This window comes from Molossus molossus, unplaced genomic scaffold (genome assembly GCF_014108415.1).
Source record: "Molossus molossus isolate mMolMol1 unplaced genomic scaffold, mMolMol1.p scaffold_m16_p_15, whole genome shotgun sequence".
In the NCBI taxonomy this organism is placed as follows: Eukaryota; Metazoa; Chordata; class Mammalia; order Chiroptera; family Molossidae; genus Molossus; species Molossus molossus.
The window spans coordinates 75,166,586-75,188,392 of NW_023425350.1; the positions used below are offsets into that span (position 1 = coordinate 75,166,586).

The 21,807-nt window shown below is 46.7% G+C and overlaps 1 protein-coding gene across 1 annotated transcript in view; it reads right to left on the minus strand.

The window, feature by feature from the left end:
- NCAPH (non-SMC condensin I complex subunit H) overlaps positions 1-21,807 on the minus strand; it is a 39,429-nt gene that overhangs the window by 11,217 nt on the left and 6,405 nt on the right. The window contains exons 2-12 of the mRNA XM_036263316.1: positions 21,572-21,788; positions 21,327-21,417; positions 19,862-19,954; positions 19,390-19,528; positions 18,864-18,988; positions 8,752-8,941; positions 7,171-7,262; positions 6,102-6,307; positions 2,214-2,362; positions 1,519-1,625; positions 545-667 (exon numbers count right to left, since the gene is read on the minus strand). Of these exons, the coding sequence (XP_036119209.1) occupies positions 545-667; positions 1,519-1,625; positions 2,214-2,362; positions 6,102-6,307; positions 7,171-7,262; positions 8,752-8,941; positions 18,864-18,988; positions 19,390-19,528; positions 19,862-19,954; positions 21,327-21,417; positions 21,572-21,788 (1,532 nt within the window). The remainder of the gene's footprint in view (positions 1-544; positions 668-1,518; positions 1,626-2,213; positions 2,363-6,101; positions 6,308-7,170; positions 7,263-8,751; positions 8,942-18,863; positions 18,989-19,389; positions 19,529-19,861; positions 19,955-21,326; positions 21,418-21,571; positions 21,789-21,807) is intronic.

The window sequence follows — 21,807 nt, forward strand, 5'->3', positions numbered from 1 at the left end:
ACCCGGCTGGTGTAGCTCAATGGTTGAGCGTTGACCCATGCACTAAGAGGTCACTGATTCGATTCCCAGTCAGGGCACATGCCCAGGTTGTGGGCCTGATCCTCAGTTGGGGAGCATACAAGAGGCGGCCAATCGATGTTCTCTCTCATTGATGTTTCCATCTATCGCTCTCTCTCCCCCTTCCTCTCTCTCTAAAATCAATAAAGAAAAATTTAAAAAAATAAAAGAAAACTCACATCTTATACAAACCTCAACAAAAGATTATGCTTAGCCCGCTAGCATTTCAACTAGTAGGCCTGTGTGCAGCCTTCTATCCAGGTGAGGCATTTCCTACACATGTTGATTCCTATGAGCTTTTCCCTTCAGCTCTGCCTCACCCTCCGGATCTGCCGGTAACTCCTCTTGGCTAACACATTCCTCCGCATGCTCTCTGGTCTTTTCCTCAAAGGCACAGCCTGACAGTCAACACTACCCGCCACTGACACCTCTGGGCTGTACACAGGCTTGACAACAGCAGCCTTGAGGAACCAAGAAACAGCCTTACCCTGGTGCCTGGTTTGAGGTGCAGCTGAACCAGATTATCAGTCTCATAGTGGAAATCTGTGGGAAGAGTGCTGGCTTTCCAGTTCTGGTTCTCCAGAGTGGACTTGGTCAGAGTAGTAGCAGCCTAGTAATAGAAAACATATATATATTTTTAGGTATCTTTAATAAAAATGGTTAAAACCTATTCTTTTTTAGAAGGAGCTTGGGAAGGGTATAGGCAGCACTAATCTGACATCAGAGTCCCCAGTTCTGTGTAATATAGCAACTTTGCAAGACTATTCATATTTTAAACTTTATTCTCTCTCCCAGTGAGTTTGGGATTATTTCTCAATTCCTCTAAGAACTAAGGGTCCCAGCCGGTGTGGCTCAGTGGTTGAGCATCGACCCACGCACCAAGAGGTCGCTGGTTTGATTCCTGGTCAGGGCACATGCCCAGGTTTTGGACCCGTGAGAGCATGCAGGAGGCGGTCAATGTTCTCTCTCATCAATGTTTCTATCTCTCTTTCCCTCTCTCTCTAAAAATCAATAAAGAAAAAATATTAAAAAAAAAATACTTGTGAATATGAAAATATTAAAATTAAAAAAAAAAAAAAAAAAGCCCTGGCCAGTTTGGCTCAGTGGTTAGAGCGTTGGCCTGCGGTCCAGAGAGACCCGGGTTCGGTTCCCGCTAAGGGCACATGCCTCGGTTGCAGTTTGTCCCCAGCCCTGGTTGGGTCGTGTGGGTGGCAACCACTCGATGTGTCCCTTTCATATCGATGTTTCTCTCTCTCTCCCTCCCGCCCTTCCACTCTATCTGAACAAAATATGGAAAAATGTCCTTGGGTGAGGATAAAAAAAAAAAAAAAGAACTGAAGGTCAATGAAGTCATCTGTTCAAAAGTTAAATTAATAACAAATTTTTAAAAATCACATCTAAACGGGAAAAAGGAGGGCAAAGAGTAACTTAAGCAAGCAAATGGCAATAAATCCAGCAAACCTTTGCTTTTCCAAAATACACATCAAAGTCAATGTCATCGTCAAAGTTGATTTCAAATTCTTTCTTTGTGCTCTTCTTTCTGTTCTCTGATTTCAAGGCGGCATCATCTGCAGAAATGGACACAGAAAGCATTACCGCTCACTTCTGGGGCTTACACCATTTCACCTCACAAGGCACGCTGGCAGTCTTACCAACCGCACCTTAAAGCGTTGGGAAAGGCAAATCATGCACCTGCTTTCAGCCTTAATTTATAAGTTGTGGTTTAGATAATAAAACACAACAATCCCTCCTTTTCAAAGAGGGAATGAAAAGCACACAATGCTGGCATAACCCCCATGAGAGTGCTCCCAAGGCCACCTCGTGCAGTAACTCACATGGGCCCCCAGAGCCTAGAGGTCATTCCCATCTGCAGCCATTGTTTGAAGCCACGTGGATACTACAGGGCAGTACCAAGTCAGGAGCCCAGCTCTCCTGACTCTTCCCACTCAGAGGCCTAAATCTTAACTGAGCCCTCATCCCAGGCGGGCCAACTGACTGTCCAGCCAACTGGGAGGCTGGCTGGTCTACGTGCACTTGCAGCTGACCAGGAGGTTCAACAGGACAGCAACTGGCATTTCCTTTCCTCAGCTGACTTGCTGACTGCTGGCCACCTCCACTATCTCCTTCTCTAAGAGGCTTCAGCTGAAAATACATACGTTTGTGTCGTGGTCTGAAGCGCCAGTGATCCGGCCCAGCCCACATCGACATGGTGCGAGGACTGAAATAGGAATATTCTCCAGGTTTCATGGATACAAGGGGGCACATGGTCCTAATATCTCCATCCCCAAGGGGAATCATTTCTTCCCTGTAACACACATGAAGTAATGTTTTTCCATGTACAATCATGTCCACATCGATACATGCAATACAACTGTGTATGTACATGTAAAGCAGTGTGTGGTGCAGCTGAAGGCTCCACCTACCTACTTTCCACAAACAAGCAACATTTCTAAGTCCAATACAAATACTTCACATTAACAACTCCTTCCTTTTTACTTCATCAAAGTGTTTTGTTCTCTTAATTTTATAACAATATGATCAGATCTACACAAGTACTTTGGACGTTCCAAAGTGCTTCATAAAATACAAGTTTATCCATTTGAAAGACAAGAAAAACAGAGGTAGAAAGGAGCTAAGTTTTTACATAAGACCACACAGAGTGAGCTGCTGGAGTGGGGAGCTGACACAACCCCCTGCAGCCAGCCTGGGGGAGGGGCTTCCCACATACAGGTTTCTACCACAAGCTGGCATCTCACCCTGTCCTCATGGTCCTGCCATGAAGGTGGGCTCCAGAAACTGGTGCGCTCCTACTAAGAGTGCAGCTGTTGTTCAAATGTATATCCCACAGATGCTGGGGGTCCCGCTTGTACTCTCTCTCTTAAGCCATCTAGCTTCATTCTCTGCTGTGTGTGAAGTGTCTGACTGGCCATTCCAGCATGGACGTTTTGGTTTGGTTTTCCACCCTTTCAGCTTATTACTAGGATATGTGAGGTAGCTTTCTCCTAAAGGCCTCTGACGTCAGCAAGTGTGTGAATACTGCTCTACTGCCCTCTACAGGGAAGGTTAACATGAAAACTTCAGGCTTTCTACCGGTAGTAAGCCGTACATAAATATAAATCCCCTTTATATCAAACATTATGGAATAAGCTAAAACTTTGTTAAAAGGGGACTTTGCCTTTATTTACAGAATCCTTTTTTAAAACTCAGGAAATTGCATTTGTATATTTATTGTGTAATTAATTAATTTTAAAGATTGCCCTGGCTAGTGTGGCTGTCAGTTGTGCGTCTTCCTGTCTACTGAAAGGAAGATTCCTGGTCAGGGCACATGCCCAGGTTGATAACTCAACCCCTGGTGGGGGTGGGGGGGTGCGGTGCAGAAGGCAGCCAATCACTGTTTCGCTCTATCGATGTTTCTCTCTACCCCTCTCCCTTCCTCTCTCTCTAAAAATCAATAAAAATATTTTTAAAAGATTAAAATGTACTAAAAATTCACACTTCTAGCCTGCAGAATGCCTGGCCTATGTTATTAAGTAACAACTGCATGTACTGTGAAGTCCAGAGAACGATGGCTTCGGAAGCATCCCCACTCAATTCTCACAGATATTCTTCTGTTAAAGCTTTGGTGGTCATGCTGGGAATCACTAGGAACTGATAGGCACAGCTATAGAGTTTGGCTCCCATCCTGAGTTTGTGGGCCAGGGCTGGACCAAGGCTCTGGAGACTTGAACTCTAGCCAATTTATAATTCTTACAATACACAGTGCTGTGTGGCAGGCACCCTACTGGTCACCACTCAACAACTAACCTAACCACAGCCTTTTTCAAGGCTTGCCCCTCCATCGAACATCTCCAATCCCCTGCAGGAATTGTTTCTTCCACTTCCACCCCAGTCCCCAAACCCTTCCTTCAGTTTAGCACCAGTTCAGACACTAATACTTTCAGGTTAAAGGTCTCCTCCCATCTGGCTCCTAGCAGACACCTCTCCTGCATGCACTGGGCAGGCTGTGGTTTGGGCCTGGACCTGGGACAGCAAGCACCTCACAAAGTCACGCCCACACCAGAGACCAGGAAGACGGAGTGCACCAATCAGCTCCTAAACATGGAGCACTTTCTCAACCGTGTCCTTTTCACCGTACACACACACACTTCACACTGTGCACAGCTGTCAGTGTTGCCAGCCAGGTACAGACAATGTGGGCATCCGACACACATGGGGATTTATAATCCAGCATCACCCCACCCTGCCCTGAAGACCATTCTATATGGTGCAGGGCTGAGCCCTGGTGCACAGGATGGTCACCCAGGGAGGTCTGGGGAAACGATGACACATGACTGGCTTCAGACTTTCAGCTAAATGCTCTGTGTGGAGGCTGCCATCCGCAGCTTACTTGTGCAGCCAGGATAACTTAATCTCTCTGAGCCTGTTTCCACATGTCAACAGAGCACACAGGACCTAATTACAGAACTGTTGTGAGGTTTAAGTGATTACATTTTATATATAAGTTATATAAAATAATGCAGGTAAGGCCCCTAGCAGCCTGGCACAAAGCCAGAACAAGGAGCTCAATAAATATCAGATATCACTATAATCATCTAGTCCCAACCCTTGGAGAAAACAAGGAGCCCAAAGGTGGTGCCACTTGCCCCACATCTCATGGCTTCCAGGGCAGGGCCAGGCCCAGTTCAGTTCAAACACTGAACTCCCAAAACAGGCCAGCACCACACCACGGGTATGAGACCTCAAGACGGACAAAACCCTAACTAGAACCTAAGTCCCCGCCCCTAATGCACTCACTAGGATGGAGTCTTAAGAGTTTGTTCTGTCTGGAGCTAGGGAGAGAAATGGGGACACTTGTTCAAAACAAGCATCTACAGTCCTAGCAAAGTAACAATGAAAGGGACTGTGCTGCCATCAGTTCCTCAGACGCCACCTTGTTGTCTTAAAGAGTGAAAGCTCTTCTCTGACATTTGAAAATGTCTCACTAAGCTGCCTGCCATTTCTCACTTCTTAGAAGACAGGATGGGAATGATGGGAACGGGATCAAATCACAGGTCAGTAGCACAAATCAGGCAAGGAGGTGCTAACTTTGCCTTGAGGTACCAAATGTCCAGCCCCTTGACACCCACTCCAATTCGAAGACACATTAACCAGTCGAATCATTCTCCACATGGGCAGACAGAATGAGCTCAAGAAAGCAGTCTCTTAGCCTGGAGACATTAAAGCTATGCTCTCCAAAGGATTCTTGCCTCAGTGGGAAGTTACACTGGATTACTTCTAAGGTTTTACTCATACTCAACCAACTCAGTTGTCCCAATCCCAGGGTTGCAAAGCTGTTCTTATAGGCATAGGTGTTATCAGAGAGCCTGTTCTATACCCAGGCCATTCAAGACCTTTGGGGGCCCTCAGCACTATAGATTTCATGAGATCCTGCTTCCAATTCGTATTTAAAATTAAAATAACACTAATCTGGTAAGTACATATAATAAAGACCAACAAAGTTCTGATTTTCTGAGACAGTTACTAGATTAATAAAAAATTTAAATGACTACAGACCAATTTATCACATCTCTTCCCACCCCACATGCTCAATGTTATTGCCCTATTGAGTTTCCCCTGCTCTGCTTGTCCCCAGTAACCCAACACTGCCCAGCCCACTTTGCCTGGTCCTTCATGCAGGGGCCATGTTTTTTCCGGACCGCAGGCCGACGCTCTAACCGCTGAGCCAAACCGGCCAGGGCCCGTGTTTTTTCTGTAAGCAACACATCAGCCTGTTTCCATCTAAACTAGGGAGCAATTGAGCCAAAAGCCGAACCAAGTGCAGTGTGCAGAAAGGGAGCACCCTCCACGCCACCCAATGCAAGTGCTACCAACAGCCACCACTGAAGTAGCTATTTCAAAGGCAGGTGGGATTCCACCATGAGTGGGATGGCCCCACCTGCGTGCACAACACAGCACAGAAGCCCTGCTGATCACTGAAATGGGGTGAGACCGTCCCAGCAGAAAACCTGGGAAAATTCCCATGGGAACATTTTCTGTGGCCTTACTGGCAGCTTTGACTGTGGCAGGGCTCCGTCCAGCCCCTGAACTCTGCGTGATCCCCAGAGGCGATGTGGTCCGGTTCGTCGTTGGCATCAAAGTCATCCTCCAGAGGCCCGTCAGGGAAGTCCCCGCCGTCACTGTCCTCTATCTCGGCGTTGATGTCAAAAACCTGATCATTCTTCTTGAACTTGTCTACCAGGGCCGACACAGACTAGAGGGACAAAGAGAGTGTTCTCCTCATTCCCATAACCACCTTGGTCACTACTAGAGGAAGAGCCTCGCTGGATATGCCTCCTCCCTACTCCCTGGAGCCAATGTTCTCACGGCAGAAAAGCACAGAGGAAGTTTATACTGGGCAGCACAGAATGGAGCTATCCTGTCATTGGGCACATTTTGTAAAATGTGAAACAGGACTGCGCATCATTAGCTACATGTTTAGAGAAAAGAGTTGTCCATGGAGACCATTTGTTTTGGAAGTCGTGGTAAGTAGGCTAAAGGGGCCAGGCTAAAAATACACAGAGGAAAGCGTTACACGTGACAATTTCTCAGGAAACTCTGTGCCAAGGGACTCAGTCTCAAAGAGCAGGAAATTCCTCGAGCCTGACAGAGCCCAAGGGACCAGTGGCCACTGGGATAACCATGTTCAAGAGTAAATCTGATAGGGGGCGGGATCGGGAAGAGGATGTCAATGGGGGAAAAAAGAGAAATTAATTAATAAAAAAGAATTATTATAAAGTGGAAAAAAAAAGGAAATCTGATAGAAATGTGTACCCAGGAGTGGGAGGGCTGCCTCATCCAAGGAGAGCTCAAAGCTGGTCCCAGAATTCAACTGTCAGTCCACTGGTCTCACTGGAGCTCACAACCCTACTCTTACCTACACTCCCCACCCCCCCACCCCGGCTGTCCCTGGGTTTTAGTTGCTACAAAAGTGCCAAAGAAATGTTTTGTGTACTCGTGGCAATGACGCCCAGTTTTGGTTCCCATTGGGCAGAACTAATCGCATGCCGTCTCACTGAAACCACAAGGTGCTGGAGAAATGCCCAGAGCCCTGAAAAGTCCCCTGGATGACCACACCTCATTATGTGTTTCGCTGTCCCACTGCGTGAACTGGAACCCGGCCAGGGAGGGGCAGATCTGGCGGTCTTCCGCACACTGCTGCAGGAGTGCTGGAGAGGACAGAGAGCACAGAGGGCTAGAGGTGAACAGAGCATGCTCCTCACCTCCAGAAGGATCAGAGCAGCACGATGGTGAAGAAGGCAGTCACCGCCCTGGCCGGTTTGGCTCAGCGGTTAGAGCGTCGGTCTGCGGTCCGGAGAGACCCGGGTTCGGGTCCCGCTAAGGGCACGTACTTCGGTTGCAGTTTGTCCCCGGCCCTGGTCGGTCGTGCGGGTGGCAGCCACTCGATATGTCCCTTCACGTCGATGTTTCTCTCTCTCTCTCTCCCTCCCACTCTATCTGTACAAAAAATGGAAAAATATCCTCGAGTGAGGATTAAAAAAAAAGAAGGCAGTCACCTAGGGTACCCGGGCAGAGACTGGCTGCTCTCCGGGAGGGGTGGGTGCACAGCACCACCCCCACACACAAAGGTAGGCTGTATGCGGGCATTCCAGTGATCGGTATAACACTTGAGCAGAAACCTGAAGTACCTACCTGTGACTCTGAAATGGATCCCACGCCCTTTGCCATAGTCAGGAAATCAAAAGCGCCCCCTTAAAGTGTGCTCAGTCCATGGCCCATCATCAGTGTTATTTTAATCCCAGACTACAGATTACCTGCCTCAGGATTAGAGCCCCAGCTGAGCACATAAACTTGGAAAACAGTTTGTTAGTAAAAAATTGTTTTACCTAGCAAATCTGAGAGAAGACTAAAAGAAGTGTCCTGACCGGTTTAGCTCAGCAGTTAGAGCACTGGCCTGGGGACCAGAGAGTCCCGGGTTCGGTTCCCACTAAGGGCACGTACCTCGGTTGCAGTTTGTCCCTAGCCCTGGTTATGGTTGTGTGGGTGGTGGCCACTTGCTGTGTCACTCTCACATCTATGTTTCTCTCTCTCTTCCTCCCTCTCTCCATCTGAAGATAAATGCAAAAAAATGTCCTCAGGTGAGGATAAAAAAAAATTAAGAGAAGGCATTGGATGAGTGGGTGGGGGAGTGGGGGGAGAGGACGGAAGGGGGTTAACATTCTTGCCAGGCTGCATAACAGGGCAGGTCTGTTCTCAGACCACCACAGAGGCATCTGTGAACAGTTTCCAATGCCCACTTCTCAGCAGGTCCCCCTGGATTGGTAACAAATAAAAATGAGACGCCTCTGACTTGACATGTCTCTCAAAGCCCCTTTCCTAAGTCCAAACTCTGACACTCCAGGTTAGCTGTTGGCGTCAATATGTGACTATGTGAACTGGCTGCTAATGGGGCATCTGAGACAGGCACACACAGGCCAGAAGCAGGGTAGCACAAACTACTACTGTTTTAGACTGCATGTTGCAGAAAGTTGGGAAAGTCAGTTTTGCCCAATAAGGCGCCCAATTTGGCACTCCAGAGGAACCTTCTGGGTATTTAAAAAAGAAACATAAGAGTGCGATGCACTTTCTATACCTGATTGTTATAAGACACGACTCTAATGACTGACATGCTCAGTGAAAGGCATTGTGTGGACTTACCTTTTAAATCTGTCATTTCTACCCAACCCAAATCTGGCATCTCAGGAGGCCCTGCACTGGAGAGGGTCTGGACATCAGAAGGGAAAAGCAGCTCGCTTCTGTAGTCATGGCAGTGGAGGGTGGAGAGGAACACCCCTGCTGTGCTGCACTCATCAAACGAGGCTGCTGTCTTCTGAAACAGGGGGTCAATCTGAGCACAAACACAGGGAACCCAAGGTTATGGGATAGAGCCAAAAAATCAAAGCCCTTCACTGGGCCTGTTCATCATAGCTGTACATACTGGGTTGAAGTGTTTCTGCACATAATCTAACTGCTCAGGCAAAGGCCCAACCCAACAGATACCAGTTCAAAAGAAAGGCTGTATGGAGTCAGATGGATAAATGGATACCTCTGAAGTACCCAGTGTGTGACCACAGGCTTACAACATGTCAACAAAACATTTGTTGAAGCCTGAACAGTAACCTTCTGTGGGTCTCTTTCCATGAGTCACCATTGTTAAATGGCTTCTTCTAGTGGAATGCTATCAACAAATTCTGCTGACTTAAAAAGCCTGTGTGATGGCTCTGTCCACCAGATCCCACTACTCCTCAGACCAGAAATATTGTTAAAGATTTGGGAAAATGCGAGACTTCCGGTCAAGATGGTGGCGTAGGTAAATGCGGTCTCACCTCCTCCCACAACCACATCAAAATGACAACTAAACTACAACACAACCATCATTCAGAACCACCTGACATCGAGCTGAACGGAAGTCCTAAAACTACGAAATTAAAGAAGTCACATGAGACTGGTAGGAGGGGCGGAGGCGCGGACAGACTGGTCCCACACGTTGCAGTAGATAAAAATCAGGAGGACATCTTGGCTGTGAAGGTCCTTCTGAGGAAAAGGGGGGGGGTCTCCGTCGCACACGAGGCACCCAGCTCAGGGTTCCAGTGCCAGGAAGAGAAGTCCCATAACTTCTGGCTGGAAAAACCAGTGGGAACTGAGGCTGAGGGAGGCTGAGGCTGCGGGAGCCCCAGGCAGCTCCTCTTAAAGGGCCCGTGCCCTTTACTCGGACTCGCTCCTACTGGGCTCCAGTGTTGGGGAGGCAGCTTGAAAGGCACCAGAGACATATGGGAAAGAACTAAATTGTTCGGCATTGGTGTGAGAGCTGGAGGGGCAGCTTTCTCCTAGATAGACATGCTGTGGGAGGCCGCTGTTCCTTTGGTGAGCCCGGCCCCACGAGGCTGGCAAACAGGTGCCATATCTGGGACTCCAGCAACCTGGCTCACACTGTTTGCCCTGCCCTGGTGATTCCCTGAGACCCAGCCCCGCCCAACTTTTGGGCCCACCCAAGCTGTTTCCAAAGGTTTTAGCATAGGATTGGTCTGTCTTGGATCCTGCTTCAGAGTTTCCTAAAATCTCTCAAACAAGCAGCATCTGGTCTCAGTGAGCCGCATGCTTCTCATTAAGTGGCCCCAAGCCTGGCACCAGAAGCAGCCAGCCTTGGTTCACAACTCGGCTTTTCCTGGGCACCTCCAAGCCCAGTACAAGAAGCAGCCATCAGCAGATCACTTTGTAGCTTCTGTCTGGTGGCCCTGGGTAGAACACAGGCAGTGGCTGACCTTGCCGCAGAGCCAGCACACCCAGTGGACAGCTCCACACCACATCAAAACACCACCACCCAACCACCTCCACAAGTGACACACTCAATGAGTGGACTCAGGGGGTACCAGAGCCCTGATGAAGTAAATCTAGCTCTGTGTGGTGGGCCCCTACACAGCTGATCCTCCAAGGGAGTCAGAGGCCAGAGGCCAGTGGGCACAGCCAGTCCTGTGATCCTTGCAGCTGATTAGTCTGAGTAAATCCCTCCCATTGACATGCCAAAAGTAATCAAGACTCAATTACAACAGAAAAGTGTACAGTCCACACTAGGGGTGCACCTCAAGGGCCCAGCTGGAGCGATCAGGGAAGCTGTGCCACTGGATCCGACAGGACACCTACTACAGTAGGCCACCCTATGAAGCCTAGGAGACACAGCAACTCTACCTAATACATAGAAACAATCACAGGGAAGCAGCCCAAATGAAGAGACAAAGAAATATGTCCCAAATGAAAGAAAAGAACAAAACTCCAGGAAAAGAATTAACCAAAATGGAGATAAGCTCTCAATCAGATGCACAGTTCAGAAAATAGGTTAAAAGGTTGCTCAAGGAACTAGGTGAGACATTCAAGGGACTTAAGGAGACCTTCAAGGAACTTAGTGAGAACATCAACAACATAAAAAAGGACCAGTCAGAAACAAAGGATGCACTAACTGAAATAAAGAATAATTTACACAGATTCAATAGTAGAGTAGGTAAAGCAAGAAGCAAACCATCTATTTGGAATATAAGGAAGCAAAAACACCTAATCAGAACAGCAAGAAGAAAAAAAGAATACAAAAAAATGAGAATAGCCCTGGCTGGTTTGGCTCAGCGGTTAGAGCGTTGGCCTGCGGTCTAGAGAGACCCGGGTTTGGTTCCGCTAAGGGCATGTACCTCGGTTGCAGTTTGTCCCCGGCCCTGGTTGGGTCGTGTGGGTGGTAGCCACTCGATGTGTCCCTTTCACATCGATGTTTCTCTCTCTCTCTTCCTCTCTCTCCCTCCCACTCTATCTGAACAAAAAATATCGAAAAAACGTCCTCGGGTGAGGATAAAAAAAAAATGAGAATAGTGTAAGGAGCCTCTGGGACAACTTCAAGTGTGCCAACATTTGCATAATAGGGATGCCAGAAGGAGAAGAGAGAGAACAAGAAATCGAAAACCTATTTGAAACAATAATGACAGAAAACTTCCCTAACTTGGTGAAGGAAACAAACATACAAGTCCAGGAAGCCCAGAGAGTCCCAAACAAGATGAACCCGAAGAGGTCCACACCAAGACACATCATCATCAAAATGCAAAAGGTTCAAGACACAGAGAGAATTTTAAAAGCAGCAAGAGAAAAGTAGTCTGTAACCTACAAAGGAGCACCCATAAGACTGTCAGCTGATTTCTCAAAAGAAACTTTGCAGGCCAGAAAGGAGTGGCAAGAGATATTCAAGGTGATGAACAGCAACGACCTACAACCAAGACTACTCTATCCTGTAAAGCTGTCATTTAGAATCGATGGACATATAAAGAACTTCCCAGACAAGAAAAAGCTAAAGGAGTTCATCACCACCAAACCAATATTATATGAAATGCTGAAGGGTCTTCTCAAAGGAGGAGAAGAACAAAAATATGAATAAAATGGCAATTAATACATATCTATCAACAATTAAATCTACAAACAAAATGAGCAAGCAGAACAAAAACAGACTCATAAATACTGAAAACTTTTTATGGCTTGCCAGATGGGTGGGGGCTGGGGGAATGGGTAAAAAAGATGAAGGAATTAAGAAGTACAAATTTGATGAACCTCAAAGGGGGGGGATGAGATAAATCAAAGAACTTCTATGTATATATGCATAAACAATGGACACCGACAATAGTGTGGGGAAGGCTGGAGGGGGGTGGGATTAGGGAGGAAGGAGTTAATGAGGAAAAAAGGGGGGACATCCATAATACACTCAACAATAAAGATGAGTTAAGAATAGAAAAAAATAATAATAATGCCAGAAAACTTCTCTAACTTGGTGAAGGAACAGACATACAAGTCCAGGAAGCACAGAGAGTCCCAAACAAGATGAACCCCAAGAGGTCCATACCAAGACACACCATCATCAAAATGCCAAAGGTTAAAGACACAGAGAGAATTTTAAATGCAGCAGAGAAAAGCAGTTAGTTACCTACAACAGGAGCACCCATAAGACTGTCAGCTGATTTCTCAAAAGAAACTTTGCAGGCCAGAAAGGAGTGGCAAGAGAGATTCAGAGTGATGAAAAGCAAGAACCCACAACCAAGAGTACTCTATCCTGCAAAGCTGTCATTTAGAATCGATGGACATATAAAGAACTTCCCAGACAAGAAAAAGCTAAAGGAGTTCATCATCACCAAACCAGTATTATATGAAATGCTGAAGGGTCTTCTTGAAAGAGAACAAAAATATGAACAATAAAATGGCAATAAATACATACCTATCAACAGTTGAATCTACAAACAAAAGAGCAAGCAGAACAGAAACAGACTCGAAGATACAGAGAACTTTTTGTTGCTTGCCAAATGGGAGGGGACCTGGGGGATGGGTAAAGAAGATGAAGGAATTGGTTGTTAGACTGATGAACCTCAAAGGGAAGGGGGGAGGGAGGGCAGGAAGAGATAAACCAAAGAACTTCTATGCATATATGCATGACCAATGGACACAAACAATAGTGTGGGGAAGGCAGAAGGGGGGCAGGATTGGGGAGGAGGGGGGTCAATGAGGGGAAAGGGGGGGGGGTATCTGTAATACGGTCAACAATAAAGATAAGTTAAAAAAAAAAAAAAAAGATTTGGGAAAATGCAACCAAGAGATCCAGGCAAAGAACAGGTAGTCAGCCAGGCTAGAAGGCTGGGTAAAGCAGGGAGAGGTGGTAAGAAGGCCCCCCAGGTTGGGTTGAAAAGCAAGAATGGTACAGCCATGTGACACCAAGCCCAAAGCAAGCACAGGACATAAGAACGGGGACAGGGCAAAGTACATGCACATGTGGCAAGAAAGGAGAAGTCATCTGGGACTCTACATGTGGCTTTGTCACAGGAATAGGTTGGGCACTGGGTTCACAGGTCTTCCTGATATCTCAGGATGTAGCTACTATGGGGAGAGAAGCCTTGGATATGATGACAGATGTGGCTCTCTGGTCTTTCCTGGCTCCCTGAGCTCTGAGCCTGACCTCACCAGAACTGAGAGTCTCCTCTTATCTTCCCAATAACCCATCTCAACAGCCCCAGGGTGGCACATGTGTCCCTACACATTCTCCCTGTCGCCTCACCCAGTCAGTCACGCAGTTCGGTGGGTTTTCCTCCCAGTGCATCTCCACCATCTATCCCTTCCTTCCCACCCCACTACCACCATCACAGTCCTCAGTCTTCAGCTGAGTTAACCCTGTCTTTGGTCTCTATTCCCTTCCTCAGATGCTAAGCAGAGGGCTTGTGTGTTGAATAACAAAACCCAGCATTTCAAAGAGTTAACATGGAAACTGTGCAATGACCCATATTAAAGCTGAAAACACTAAGATAATTTTCCTCATTTTTATCTAGAATCATATCATGCCAGTGTGAGAACAATGGTTCTTTCATGTACATTAGATCTGACTGACGTCTTTGAGTAATTTCGTGAGAAAATGAATTACTGCTGGCTGCAGTCTGGGTAGATGAATTTTTTTTATCTTCACCCGAGGATATGTTCAATGATTTTAGAGCAAGAGAAGAAGAGAAAGAGAGAGAGAGAGGGAAAGACGGGGGGGAGGGGGGGAGGGAACATCAGTTGGTTGCCTCCATACATGCCTTGACCAGGCATCAAACCCGCAACCTCTTGGTGTAGGGACAATACTCCAATCAACTGAGTTACCCGGCCAGAGCTAGATGAACCTTCTGAAACAAGGGTCCACAGCAAGGAAGAAAAACAGTAAAGAAGGCTGTGGTAGGCGGCAGATGCATGTAAAGTCTCGGGCTGTTTCAGCCTCAGGGTAAATCCCCAACTCCAGCTGACATGTATACTGCCCAGGTCCCTCAAGAACCAAAACTTCCCTGTTTGTGGCTGGTGCTTCTGCTTCTGCCTAGAATCACCTTTCTGGCAATGCCCACCTGTCAAAGACCTACCCTACCTTCAAGGCCCAGTTCACAGTCCACCTCTTCCATAAACTGAGCACACAGTAGAGAGCTGTGTCCGAAACAGGTGAGCTCACACACACTGTTCTCGCCAGTCTAGACATACCACGAACAGCTGCTCTCTAATTTCCACACCACCTCCAAGCGACCTCAACTTCAATAAACAATTGAAACTTCAAATTCTAAGTTTGTAATTGCCCCCCTCTCCCTCACTTTTTCATTATCCGTACCTTTGGCTGCTACAAGTTTATGGCAGATGACAGAGCAAACCCAGCTCTCCAGGACTGGGGTACTTGGTGCTGAAGACTGATTTCACTTGGCATAAACACACCACAGCCCGAACAGCCAGCTCAGGGGAGCAGCGCTGCTTGCTCGCCTGTCTCTATAGTACGAGAGGCGGCTGCAAGCCTCTCAGGCTCCCCAGTACTGGGTCTGCCTGGTAAGAAATAAGATGGTTGAAAACAGAATTCCCAACCCTACTGTTGAATAAAACATTTTACTGCAGAACCAGAAGCAAAAGAAAGAATGACAGTGAAATCAATATTCAGATAATCAGAGGAGAAAAAAACAAGGAGGACTTGGGAAAGGAAAGGAAGAGGGGAGATGATTTCATGGCTCCTCTCCAGATGCGTTCAGCACACTACATGGATAAAACACTTTGCCATCACCTGATTCTCTAACACAAAACCTGCGTGTGGGTGACATCAGTGCTGCCTAATAGTTTAACAAAGTGAGATTCAGAACCTTTCCGCAGGTCACACAACTAAGACAGTGGGACCAGGATCAGAACATCACATCATCTGCCTACAAGTATGGTGCCACCTAAGGTCAACACTGGCTCCCTCCCCCAGAACGCCTGCCACCCTGCCTCTCCCCTCCCTGCACATCCACACACAGTCCTCACACCAACACTGACTGTATCACCGGGCAGCCCAGAGTGGAACTGCCCCACCACTCAGAGTCAACCTAGCCCCATCCTCTCAACCTTACTACTACCATCTGCTGCGAGACCAACAAGACGAATCACATTATTGCCCTTATTTGCCACACATAAAAGACCTAAGATCCCAGGGTTCTGTATTTCCCAGGCTCTAAATCCTGTACATTGCCGACCCCCCTTCGGACCCATGTCCTCCTTTCTAACAGCTGATGCTTCCCTCCAGGGCCCTTAGTCATCAACATAAGTCCTAGTCCCCACTCCTCTTGCCACCTACGTGCTCTAACTCATTTATTCTCAGCGGGAGGGATACCACTCTCAAGGGGCTAAAAATTCTTGAGAGAGGGTGAAAAAAAATCTGAGCAAGTATAATTATTTGTGGCTCTCCAAACCTCAACCCTTATTTCTTAATAATTAATTTCAAGGGGGGAGGGGTAAGAACAAAATATCTAAAAGGCTCTGAAGGGTGGGAGACAATGACAAAAGGCTGTGGAGCACCACTGTAAATGAGACAGTGCTCACCCAAGGATACTGCTTGCACTGTAGGCCTCTCTAGGGTGCTGCTTCCTTCCCCGCCACACTCAAACCACTGGCCCAGCAAGGTCTAGTGACTTCCCTGCTCTTCACTGAAGCTTCTCAACTGCTCTTCCTGATTTCTAAAACCCTCAGCTTTGAACATAACATCAGACTTTATAACCCTCGCCCATCTGTGTTATAATCCCTAGGCCTACCCCTTCTTGGGAGATGTTAATACTAGCTCTTGGCTCATATTTTCTAACTTTACTGCCGTCGTAGATTTCAGTGATTGCAATATCTATATGTAGATTCATCCAACATTGTGGTCTGCCAGTTCCTTGATATCCTCTCCTTCTATGGTCTTGAGCTTCATCCTAAGATCCTGGGACTCAAGAGAGGCCCTAGCATGACCTCCACATCTCCTCTGCCTTTTGCTCCAAACTGAACCAGTAACCATGACTGTCACCTCTCCATACCCTCAATTCTAAGTGCCTCTGATAACCACCTCCCACCTTTATAGCCTACAACTTGGTGTCTCCAACACCAAGTCTCTGATCCCACCAGGCCCCACATCTACTGATCAAATGGCTTTATGCTGCCCCTCACTGCCTTCTTTCCCAGCTAAAACTCCATTAGCAATGATTGTGACCACTCTTGTGCACATGCTCTTAACTCCAGCCTCTTTCTGTCACATTCACTCAGCTAAACACAATTCTGTTAAATCCGACTTTTTGCCTACTCTACACTTACACCCTCATAGCCAGTCACAGTGAAGAAACAAAGTCATGTTGACCTCACTTCAAATCCATCAGGTGGACCCTAAGTGTTGTCTGGCAAATGAACTATATTTTCCTAGTCCATTTTCTTACCCCCAGATGACTCTTTCCTACCTTTTTCTCTCCTCAAACCTCCAACACTCTGTCAGTTGATGATCTGGCTTCCTATTTCACTGGGGTGGGAGTGGGGGGGACCACTCAACCAGAAGAGAACATCCAGAATGGAAACATGCACCCATCTCCCATTGGCATGGGCTCCTTGGTCCGGCCCATCCATGGTGTCCATCCTCTTCCCTTCCCTTCCCATGTGTTCAAGGATGCCATGCTAACATTTCTCCATTATTTTCTGCATTGGCAATAATTCCTTCCCACTAGATTATTGCATCAATAGACAAACATGCTATTAAGTCTCCCATTTAAAAAAATACGAAACTTCTAGACTTTACTTTCCCCTCCATTTGTCAATGCATTCCTCTTTAAAACAGCAGCCTATACTCAGTTTCTTTCCATTTATTATGAAAAACTTCAAGCCTACAAGAATGCTGAAACAGTGATATGAATCTCCATGTAACTTCTACCTAGATTCCCCAATGGGTAGCATTTTGCATATTTTCTTTCTCTAACCACCCCCACCTCCAACTTTTTCGGAAGTAGAGATTATGACACTTTACCTCTCTGCCAGTTATTAAGCTCCTGCCTCTGAGCTCCAAACCTACCTTCTATCCTTTCTCTGTGATGCTGGGTCTGGGGCCACATTTCGGCTTTGCCAGCAGCTTGCTGTTGGGATCCATCAACAGGGGGCACCAGGAGGAGACTGCAGGGCTAGAGGGAGAAGGGACTTGCTTCTTTCTGTCGGCTTCCTATTTCTGTGTCACCCAGCAGCGCTTCTTCCTCCCAGACATGACAGGTCCTACCCATAGCAGTAGCTCCATTCGATCTGTACTTTTTCTCACACTCACAAAACCAGCTTCACTGTGTGTCCTTCAGAGACACCAGCACCAACCAACATGTCCTTTGAGTCATTAGCCCACGAGACCCTCTTCCAAATTCAGGGATACCGGCACAGCCAAGTGGCACCCCTTCCTTGGAGGTTTGAGCTTCAGCTCCAAGGGGCCCTCCAAGCTCACCAGAAGCCTCCGGTTGCCACATTTGATGTGGCTCATCATTTCCCACTCCCTGAAACTCCCCCACTCCCTCATTTGGACACCACACTCTCCTGGCTTTCCTCCTACCTACTGCATGTTTCTTCAGCTTTTTGAACTCTTAAAACTGAAACATCCCAGGGCTGTCCTTCTTCCACATGTATGTGTCTCCTTGGTGATTAAGTGCAGTCTCATGACCTTAATGACCATTTATGAATGTCATAGAGATAAAACAAGGAGGTAATTTAGTCCATTGTTGGTGGGAGAGTAAATTGGTACAACCTTTTGTGAGGACAGTGGAAATTCTCTCAGAATTTTTTTATAGATGTACTCCCAGAAGAGTGCAAAGATGATATGTACAAAAATGTTCAGAGGTACTGGTTTGAATAGCAAAAGTTTAAAAAATATTTGTGGCAACTTGCTTCAAATTAACTGACAGTTATAAATGAAGCTGCCAGTGCCATTCCTTCAAGCAGACTCCTTAGGATTTGCCAGACTGTGTTGGTTGCTTAGAGCAAAGACTCAGGAGCAGACCATTTAGCTTCACATTCAGGCTACAGACTAGCTGTGTCATCTTGGGCCATGGTCCTTAACAGCCCTGCACCTCAATCACCTCTTCATAAAATGTAACAAGGATGTTGTAAGGATGAAAAGAATTGACATACACAGGCTCAGGGCAGCACAATATGCTCAGCAAGTACAGAATAAATGCTCGCTATCTCTATCACTGCTGCATGTACTAGGAAAGAAAAGAAATGTTTTAATCAGATATCTCGGTAATTTGTCATCTTTTTCCACTCCGTCATTATGAAACATTGAGGGAAAGCAGGGACTCGCCCCCTTCAATCTTCACTGCAATGCTAAAGAATGATATTGAAGAGACCATTTGAACATTTTACCCCTTTGAGGCCTAAGTAAGCACAAATCAGCAAGGCAGCCTCAGCCCATAGGGCCTGAATGAGTCAGAGACCACACTGTGCCCACAGCTCCTCACCTCGCACTTCCGATCTGCCTCAGAGACATTGAGGTTGTTTATATTCTGCTCGATGGTTTTGTGTGAGTGCTTCTTCTTGGGCTTTGGAGCCCTCTTCATTGTTCCCATTTCAGTCGCACTTCCATCTAAAGAAGGAATAAGACAGCGTACTGCGAGGACTGCTTGGGAGGGTGCAACTGAACTTCAAGTTCCTCAGAACTCTAAAGAGAGACTGTGACTCAAACACACGCCATTCTCTCACAACACATCTGATCTGCAGCTGAGGGAGAAACCAAACTACTCAATTAAGCTTCTTAGACAAGTTAATTTCCAAAAGACCCCCAAATTGGAAGTTCCCTAATTGGTGATGTTCACTCAACCTGGCCTAAATAAAATCTAAAAGCTTCTTACAGACAAATCTGAAAATGTCCACGTCTTTACCAGATGAGATCACTGACTTCTGGTGACTTCATTCCAGTATATTACTCAAATAACAACCTGCCACACCCTTTAAAAAGCCCTTAAATCCAGATCCCCACCCATGTACCTGCACCATGGCTCTCTGTCTCTTCCGGGGACGGTGCATCTTTGCCCAGCCCCCCAAGGACTCTGTACACGTCAGCATGGACGGCATCCACACGCACAGCATAGATCTTGGTGCTGGCATCCAGAGTCCCCGCAGCCACCTACTCAAACAAGCAGAGATGTACTGGTGGGGATACATAAAAATGGAACTGCTGAACAAGCAAAACACAGCAAGCTTCATAAAATATTTACTTGCCCTTACTAAAAAAATGACAACCATCCCCTAAGACAGATAGGGATTACACAGAATATAACAGAAAGTAGCTTCTCTACATTTTATCAGCTTAGGAAAGAAGGTAAAGAAGTTAATAAATTGTCTTAAATAAGGAATGCACTCAAATATTTGTAAAATTCAATGATTGTGCTATGCTAAGTATCAAAAATAATCATCATTAATTCAGATGCAAGAAAAGGTAGACAGACATCCTTCTTACTTTAAAGTTGGTCAGTTCAGTGTCTTTCTGTTTAAGAATTTCTGACATGAAATCAATCAAGTGCAAACCAAAAGCATTCTTGGTAGTGATTTTCTAGAAAGAGAAAATACAGAAAGGCTTGTTATTTATAGCCCAGGCTCACATAAATGATGCTACCCTGAGAGGTAGCTAAGTTTTTAAACAGGGATATCATACATCTTGCCACAGATATCAATTCCCACAAATACTTGGGGACATAGCTAAACACATATGTGTCCCTCCTTATTCTCAAGGCCTTGAGAGTGACAGCACATGACTCCCAAGTACTCACTGGGTGCAGGCTCCAATCAAAACATTGCACATGAAGGGACCCCATCACCCTCAGAACAACTCTATATGAGCAGGCACTATTCTCATTCTCATTTTACGAAGGACCCTGCAGCAAAATTGGTTGGGTGACTTGCCAAGGCCACACAGCGTGTAAGTGGCAGAGATAGGATTCAAACTTAAGTGAACTCTAAAACTCACAATTAGCTCCACAACTCTACTATGTCTCTACTATCTGCTCTAGAATTCACACTATTACCCCTAGCCATGCTGATATACTGCAGGTGGAAGGCTACATGCCAGAAGATGCACCAAAGATCTATAAGAAACAGTAAAACCATATTGAAAACACCAACATTAAGAAGAGTTGCTGGAGCCCTAGCCGGTTTGGCTCAGCGGTTGGAGTGTCGGCCTGCGGTCGAGAGACCCGGGTTCGGTTCCCACTAAGGGCACGTACCTCGGTTGTAGTTTGTCCCCGACCCTGGTTGGTCGTGTGGGTGGCAGCCACTCGATGTGTCCCTTTCACGTCGATGTTTCTCTCTCTCTCCCTCCCGCCCTTCCACTCTATCTGAACAAAAGATGGAACAAAAATGTCCTCGGGTGAGGATAAAAAAAAAAGTTGCTGGAGCCCAGCGGGTGTGGCTCAGTGGATTGAGTACTGTCCTATGGACTGAAAGGTCCCAGTTCATTCCCAGTCAGGGCACATGCCCAGGTTGTGGGCTCGATCCCCAGTGAGGGTTGTGCAGGAGGCAGCCAATCGATGTCTCTGTCTCACATCGATATTTCTCTCTCTCTCTCCCTTCCCGTCTCTAAAAAAATCAAGAGGAGTCCCTGGAGCCCTGGCTGATGTTGCTTTTTGGTTAGAGCATCGGCCTGCACACTGAAGGGTGGCATTTGATCCCTGGCATTGGTTGGGGTGCGTGCAAAAGGCAACTAATCGAGGTGTATCTCTCATATCGATGTTTCTTTCCCCCTCCCACTCGGGGCGGGGGGGATCAATGGAAAATATATCCTCAGGTTAGGATTAACCAAAAAAGGTCGCTGGAGAATAAAAGTACACAGTTATTATAGATCATGCATTCTCAATGGAATCAAGAAGGCTAGACTTCCCCAGTGCTCAAACTGCAGAAGCTTAGCTGATGGACCAGCAGATACTCACATTTTCAGTGGACAGTTTGATACAAGTGGAATAATGGTCTGCAATCTGTGTGTTTGTGAACTTCGGAATCGTAGCTGAAAGGTCAATATTCCTAAATGAAAAACAAAAATTAAAAACTATGACAAGGATCCATGATGCTGTAACATTTCAAATATCAAGACCCAGAATCCATAAGGTAGTGTGGAGGCCAGACCCACGTACCCCACATCAGGACCACCCCAAGAGACAGCCCAGAACACACTCACCTACTGGAGGGGGAGGCCAGCAGATGGGGCGAGTCTGTGCTGAACTGCAGCTCAAAGGCCCGGGAGCGTCTCCGCTGCAGACGCTCCTTTTCATCATCATTCTGAGGGAAGTCTTCAAGAACTGGGGTGCCAGGAGTGTTGAGAGGAGCCTTCTTAGGTGGGGGCATTGAGAACACCCGTTTTGACGGTGACACACTGAGTGGGTGTCCACGAGTCTCTGAAGAACAGTAATTCAT